Source organism: Salvelinus sp. IW2-2015, unplaced genomic scaffold, assembly GCF_002910315.2.
Source record: "Salvelinus sp. IW2-2015 unplaced genomic scaffold, ASM291031v2 Un_scaffold2924, whole genome shotgun sequence".
NCBI lineage: Eukaryota > Metazoa > Chordata > Actinopteri > Salmoniformes > Salmonidae > Salvelinus > Salvelinus sp. IW2-2015.
In genome coordinates this window covers 87518-95874 of record NW_019944220.1, presented here as the reverse complement: position 1 = coordinate 95874, position 8357 = coordinate 87518, and the positions used below count along the sequence as shown (strand labels likewise).

At 45.3% G+C, this 8357-nt stretch overlaps 1 protein-coding gene across 1 annotated transcript in view; it reads left to right on the top strand.

Annotated features, from left to right (window-relative positions):
* The first annotated feature begins 1252 nt into the window (after positions 1-1252).
* LOC112075001 (3-oxo-5-alpha-steroid 4-dehydrogenase 2-like) overlaps positions 1253-8357 on the top strand; it is a 50965-nt gene continuing 43860 nt past the window's right edge. Inside the window, 2 exon segments of the mRNA XM_024142057.2 lie at positions 1253-1373; positions 1496-1814. Of these exon segments, the coding sequence (XP_023997825.1) occupies positions 1525-1814 (290 nt within the window). The 5' untranslated portion in view covers positions 1253-1373; positions 1496-1524.

The window sequence follows — 8357 nt, the reverse complement described above, 5'->3', positions numbered from 1 at the left end:
GTTGATAAACAAATTATAGTCCCACTAAGCCAAAACCAGATGGGATGGCATATCGCTGCAGAATGCTGTGGTAGCCATGCTGGTTAAGTGTGCCTTGCATTCTAAATAAATCACAGACAGTGTCACCAGTAAAGTTCCCCCACACCATAACACCTCGTCCTCCATGCTTTACGGTGGGAAATACACATGCAGAGATCATCCGTTCACCCACACCGCATCTCACAAAGACACCAAAAATCTCCAATTTGGACTCCAGACCAAAGGACAAATTTCCACCTAAAGTCCATTGTTTGTGTTTATTGGCCCAAGCAAGTCTCTTCTTATTATTGGTGTCCTTTAGTAGTGGTTTCTTTGCAGCAATTCGACCATGAAGGCCTGATTCACACAGTCTCCTCTGAACAGATGATGTTGAGATGCGTCTGTTACTTGAACTCTGTGAAGCATTTGTTTGGGCTGCAATTTCTGAGGTGCAGTTAACTCTAATGAACTTATCCTCTGCAGTAGAGGTAACTGGGTCTTCCTTTCCTGTGGCGGTCCTCATGAGAGCCAGCTACATCATAGCGCTTGATGGTTTTTGCGACTGCACTTGAAGAAACTTTCAAAGTTTTACGGATTGACTGACCTTCATGTCTTAAAGTAATGATGGACTGTCATTTCTCTTTGCTTATTTGAGCTGTTCTTGTCATAATATGGACTTAGTCTTTTACCAAATAGGGCTATCGTCTGTATACCCCCTTACCTTAACTGATTGACTCAAACGCACTAAGAAGGAAAGAAATTCCACAAATTAACTTTTAAGAAAGCACACCTGTTAATTGAAATGCATTCCAGGTGACTACCTCATGAAGCTATTTGAGAGAATGCCAAGAGTGTGCAAAGCTGTCATCAAGGCAAAGGGTGGCTATTTGATGAATCTTAAGTATAAAATATATTTTTATTTGTTCAACACTTTTTTGGTTACTACATGTTTCCATATGTGTTATTTCATAGTTTTGATGTCTTCACTATTACTCTACAATGTAGAAAATAGTAAAAAATTAAGAAAAACCCTTGAATGAGTAGGTGTGTCCAAGCTTTTGACTGATGCTGTATGACATCACTTCCCCCTCCCCAAATGAACACCTTTCACAGTGTCCTGCATACACCGTCTTCATTCTGATTCGTGCCCAGTTACAGACAAGAACTCAACATGACATGAGTCAACAGACACAGAGGAAGGATCTGGAAGTATTGTGGTGTGTTTCAGTAAAGCAGAAAGAGGACTGGTGTGGTGCTGTTCCTCTGGGGAGGAGTTGGACTGGTTAACCCTGAGAGAGGGAGATAGATCTGCCTCACTGCCTGTGACCCTCGTTAACCCTGACACACTGAAGGAGGTGACGAACACACCGACACATCTGTGTTATTTTCCTGCTGTAAAAAAAGCCAGAAAAAAATAAAAAATAAAAAAAAACATTTAACTTTTTTTTTTGTGTGCGAACCACTCGTCATTTTTAAGACCTTGTCGGCACTGAGACGACCCTGAGGATGCAGTGTTGGGACAACCTGATCAACACCCTGAGCTGTGTGCTATTCCTGGTGGGAGTGAGCCACCTGGTGCGTCTGACCCAGGCCCCCTACGGACGCTACCTGGACTTGGGGCTGTCCTCCTCCTCCTCCATGCCCAGGATGATGCCTGCTAGACTGGCCTGGTTCCTCCAGGAGCTCCCCTCTCTCCTGGTGCCCCTGATGATGATGACTACCACACCCAACCACACGGGGTCCAGCCTGGGGACCAGCCTGCTACTGGGGACCTTTTGTCTGCACTACTTCCAGAGGTACCGTACTGCCAGCCCTGTACTGTCTGTGTAGTAGAGAAAGAGGAGGGGCAGAAGAGAGAAGAGAAGAGAAGGAGAAGGAGAAAGAGAGAGAGAGAGAGAGAGAGAGAGAAGAGAGAAGAAGAGAGAGAGAGAGAGAGAGACGAGAGATAGAGAGAGAGAGAGAGAGATGAGAGAGAGAGACGGAGAGAGAAGAGAGAGAGAGAGAGATGAGAGAGAAAGAGAGGAGAGAGGGAGAGAGAGAGAGAGAGATGAGAGAGAGATGAGAGTAGTGTAACGAGAGAGAGGAGAGAGGAGAGAGAGCGAGAGAGAGACGAGAGAAGAGAGAGCAGAGAGAGAGAAGAGGAGAGGAGAAGAAGAGAGAGGAGAGAGAGAGAGAGGAGAGAAGAGGAGGAGAGAGACCTAGAGCCAACGAAGATTAGACGAGAGAAGACGGAGAGAGAGAGAGAGACGAAGAGAGGAGAGCAAGTGAGAGGAGACTTGTTGGCAAATTAACCCCTTAACCCCTAACTGCTTTTCTGCTTTCTATGTTACTCCTGTTATGCTGCGTCCTTGCTTGTTGCCTATGCTTGCTCCTCGTGTGTGCCATCATGCTCATGATTGTTTATATTGTAATTGTTTTTAATGACCTGCCCCAGGGACTGCGGTGCTCTGATAAATTATCACCGCGACTGGCTAAACTTGCACTTTTACTGAAAACTCGTTTGATTAATGTGTACTGCTTGTCTCCTCGTAATAAAATAAAAATAAACTCAAACCCCTAACTCCAACCTCTGACCCTAACACACTTAACCCTAAGCCCCTAATGCTAACCCTAACCCCTATCACCTACCCTACCCTAAACCCTAATCCTACACCCTAAAATGCCTACTCCTGCCTAACCCCCTAAACACTAACCTAACACCTAGCCCATAACCCTAATAGCCTAACCCTAACCCCTAAGCCCTAACCCCTAACCCTAACCCTAAACCCTAACCCTAACCCCTAACCCCTAACCCTAACCCCTAACCTACACCCCAACCCCTAACCCCGACCTACTCTAACCCTAACTCTAACCCCTAACCCCTAGCCTAACCCTAACTTTAAATTAAGACATCTGCTGACCCAGATGTCTTAGTACTGTCTGAGACCTGGCTTAAGAAATCTGTTCTAAATCAGTCTATCGGCTTGGATGGTTCTAATGTTTATCAATGTGACCGACAAAGTAAGGGGGAAGTATAGCCATCTATATTAAAGACAGATATGTGGTTACTGAGGTCGTAATCTAAACCAAAACAGTTTGAGTTTTTAGCATTGAAGCTGCAATTATCGAAAGCTGTGAACTCAGATTTCCATCTGCAAAAGTAGAATCCCTGGATTCTCTGGCTGAACTGATGCGTTGGTTGGGGGGGGGGGAAATGAAATGGGTCCTTATGGACGATTTTAAACTGGGATTGGTTATCTCCAAACTCCAAGGCCATAAGAGGACTGTGCAATATACTACATTTTACTCAAAAGTATAAATGCAAGTCACAAGACTCAATCCAAAAGACATCTCCAAGTCAACATTTATTGGTGTTATTCTAACAAACAATCAAATCAATCCGGCATAAATACTCGGCCGTTGGTATTTTCCCTGATGATTTAAGTGATCATTGTGTAGTTGCTTGAATTAGAGACACCAACATCCCCAAAGTGCCCCGTCGGTTCATGTTCAAATTTCGGGCAGTTCTGTGAGCAGGCATTCCTGCATGAACTCTATTTATGCAACTGGGATAGGATTGCACTTATTACAGATATCGAAGAGGCACCATTAAATCCATGAATGCTAACACAAACTCCTTTGGTTTTCCACTGAAATTGACCTCAGATTCAATGGATGTGACTGACAAGAATAAACTGCTTGACATTTTTTATGAGGATTTTGCTAAAGCTGGGCATATATTTGACAATGAACTCCTTATGCCCGTATTATGACAAGAGACAATTTGTTTTACAATCATGTTGATCCAGTTGAAACAACGGAATCACTACTAAAGAGACTGTAGTGGAGCAGGTTGAGAGCTTCAAGTTCCTTGGTGTCCACATCACCAACAAACTAACATGGTCCAAGCACATCAAGACAGTCGTGAAGAGGGCACGACAAAACCTATCTCCCCCTCAGCAGACTGAAAAGATTTGGCATGGGTCCTAAGATCCTCAAAGGTTTTACAGCTGCACCATCGAGAGCATCCTGACGGGTTGCATCACTGCCTGGTACGACAACTGCTTGGCCTCTGACCGCAAGGCACTACAGAGGGTAGTGCGTACGGCCCAGTAACTCTAACCCTAACCCTAGAACACTAACCTAAACACTAGCCCAACCCTAAGCCTAACCCTAACCCCTAACCCTAACTAACCCTAACAACCCTAACCCCTAACCCCTAACCCCTAACCCTAACCCCTAAGCCTAACCCCAAACCTAACCCCTAACTCTAACCCCTAACTCTAACCCCTAACCCCTAGCCTAACCCTAACTTTAATTAAGACATCTGCTGACCCAGATGTCTTAGTACTGTCTGAGACCTGGCTTAGAATCTGTTCTAAATCAGTCTATCGGCTTGGATGGTTCAATGTTATCAATGTGACCGACAAAGTAAGGGGAAGTATAGCCATCTATATAAGACAGATATGTGTTACTGAGGTCGTAATCTAAACCAAAACAGTTTGAGTTTTTAGCATTGAAGCTGCAATTATCGAAAGCTGTGAACTCAGATTTCCATTCTGCAAAAGTAGATCCCTGGATTCTCTGGCTGAACTGATGCGTTGGTTGGGGGGGGGGAAATGAAATGGGTCCTTATGGACGATTTTAAACTGGGATTGGTTATCTCCAAACTCCAAGCCATAAGAGGACTGTGCAATATACTACATTTTACTCAAAAGTATAATGCAAGTCACAAGACTCAATCCAAAAGACATTCTCCAAGTCAACATTTATTGGTGTTATTCTAACAACAATCAAATCAATCCGGCATAAATACTCGGCCGTTGGTATTTTCCCTGATGATTTAAGTGATCATGTGTAGTTGCTTGAATTAGAGACACCAACATCCCCAAAGTGCCCGTCGGTTCATGTTCAAATTTCGGGCAGTTCTGTGAGCAGGCATTCCTGCATGAACTCTATTTATGCAACTGGGATAGGATTGCACTTATTACAGATATCGAAGAGGACCATTAAATCCATGAATGCTAACACAAACTCCTTTGGTTTTCCACTGAAATTGACCTCAGATTCAATGGATGTGACTGACAAGAATAAACTGCTTGACATTTTTTATGAGGATTTTGCTAAAGCTGGGCATATATTTGACAATGAACTCCTTATGCCCGTATTATGACAAGAGACAATTTGTTTTACAATCATGTTGATCCAGTTGAACAACGGAATCACTTCTAAAGAGACTGTAGTGGAGCAGGTTGAGAGCTTCAAGTTCCTTGGTGTCCACATCACCAACAAACTAACATGGTCCAAGCACATCAAGACAGTCGTGAAGAGGGCACGACAAAACCTATCTCCTCAGCAGACTGAAAAGATTTGGCATGGTCCTAAGATCCTCAAAGGTTTTACAGCTGCACCATCGAGAGCATCCTGACGGGTTGCATCACTGCCTGGTACGACAACTGCTTGGCCTTGACCGCAAGGCACTACAGAGGGTAGTGCGTACGGCCCAGGACATCACTGGGCCAAGCTTCCTGCCATCCAGGACCTCTATACCAGGCGGTGTCAGAGGAAGGCCCTAAAAATTGTCAAAGACTCCAGCCACTCTAAACATAGACTGTTATCTCTGCTACAGCACGGCAAGCAGTACCGGAGCACCAAGGCTAGGCCCAAGAGGCTCCTAAAAGCTTCTACCCCAAGCCATCAGGCTCCTGAACAGCTTATCAAATGGCGAACCAGACTATTGCCCCCCCCCCCCCCCCCCCCAGAACGCTGCTACTACTCTCTGTTATGATCTAGGCATAGTCACTTTAATAACTCTACATGTACATATTACCTCAATTACATCAACACGGTTCCCCCGCACATTGACATTGACTCTGTACCGTAACACCCTGTATATAGCCTCCACATTGACTGTGTACCGTAATACCCTGTATATAGCCTCCACATTGACTCTGTACCGTAACACCCTGTATATAGCCTCCAAAATTGACTCTGTACTGGTACCCCGTAATAGCTCCACATTGACTCTGTACCGGTACCCCCTGTAATACCTCCATATTGACTGTGTACCGTAATACCCTGTATATAGCCTGCACATTGACTCTGTACCGTAACACCCTGTATATAGTCTCCACATTGACTCTGTACCGGTACCCCCTGTATATAGCCTCCACATTGACTCTGTACGGTACCCCCTGTTATATGCCTCTCCACATTGACTCTGTACCGTACCCCTGTATATAGCCTCCACATTGACTCAGTACCGTATCACCCTGTATATAGCCTCCACATTGACTCGTACCGTATCACCTGTATATAGCCTCCACATTGACTCGTACCGGTACCCCTGTATATAGCCTCCACATTGACTCAGTACCGTAACCCCCTGTTATAGCCTCCACATTGACTCTGTACCGTAATACCCTGTATATAGCCTCCCATTGACTCTGTACCGGTACCCCTGTATATAGCCTCCACATTGACTCTGTACCGTTACCCCCTGTATATAGCCTCCACATTGACTCTGTACCGTAACACCCTGTATATAGCCTCCACATTGACTCTGTACCGTAACACCCTGTATATAGCCTCCACATTGACTCTGTACCGTTACCCCTGTATATAGCCTCCACATTGACTCTGTACCGTAACACCCTGTATATAGCCTCACATTGACTCTGTACCGTAACCCCTGTATATAGTCTCCACATTGACTCTGTACCGATACCCCCTGTATATAGCCTCCACATTGACTCAGTACTGTATCACCCTGTATATAGCCTCCACATTGACTCTGACCGGTACCCCCTGTATATAGCCTCCACATTGACTCTGTACCGTGTACCCCCTGTATATAGCCTCCCACATTGACTCCAGTACTGTATCACCTGTATATAGCCTCCACATTCTCTGTACGGTACCCCTGTTATAGCCTCCACATTGACTCTGTACCGGTACCCCTGTATAGAGCCTCCCACATTGACTCTGTACCGGTACCCCCTTGTAATATAGCCTCCACATTGACCTGTACCGGTCCCCTTGTATAGCCTCACATTGGACTCTGTACCGGTACCTCCTGTATATAGTCTCCACATTGACTCTGTACCGGTACCTCCTGTATATAGCCTCCACATTGCTCTGTACTTGTGCCCCTGTACTATAGCCTCCCATTGACTCTGACCGTAACACCCTGTATATAGCCTCCACATGACTCTGTACCGGTACCCACTGTATATAGCCTCCACATTGACTCTGTACCGGTACCCCTGTATATAGTCTCCACTTGACTATGTACCAGTACCCCCTGTATATAGCCTCCACATTGACTCTGTACGTAACACCCTGTATATAGTCTCCACTATTGATCTGTACCGGTACCCCCTGTATATAGCCTCCACATTGACTCTGTACCAGTACTTCCTGTATATAGCCTCCACATTGACTCTGTACGGTACTCCTGTATATAGCCTCCACATTGACTCTGACTGGTACCCCTGTATATAGCCTCCACATTGACTCTGTACCGGTACCCCCTGTATATAGCCTCCACATTGACTCTGTACCGGTACCCCCTGTATATAGCCTCCACATTGACTTTGTACCGGTACCCCCTGTATATAGCCTCCACATTGCTTGTACGTGTACCTCGTACTATACTCCACATTGACTCTGTACCGTACTCCTGTATATAGCCTCCACATTGACTCTGTAACCGGTACCCCCTGTATATAGCCTCCACATTGACTCTGTACCGGTACCCCTGTATATAGCCCCACATTGACTCTGTACAGGTCCCCCTGTATATAGCCTCCACATTGACTCTGTAACCGTAACACCCTGTATATAGCCTCCACATTTACCCTGTACCGTAACACCCTGTATATAGCCTCCACATTGACTCTGTACCGTACCTCCTGTATATAGCTCCACATTGACTCTGTACCGTACTCCTTGTATATAACTCCACATGACTGTGTACGTATATACCCTGTATATAGTGTTTCAGACTCTCCCTAGCACTAACTGTGTTGTTCAGACTCTCCCTAGTACTAACTGTGTTGTTCAGACTCTCCCTAGTACTAACTGTGTTGTTCAGACTCTCCCTAGTACTAACTGTGTTGTTCAGACTCTCCCTAGTACTAACTGTGTTGTTCAGACTCTCCCTAGTACTAACTGTGTTGTTTCAGACCTCTCCCTAGTACTAACTGTGTTGTTCAGACTCTCCCTAGTACTAACTGTGTTGTTCAGACTCTCCCTAGTACTAACTGTGTTGTTCAGACTCTCCCTAGTACTAACTGTGTTGTTCAGACTCTCCCTATGACAACTGTGTTGTTCCAGAGTCTCCCTCGTTAAGAACTGTG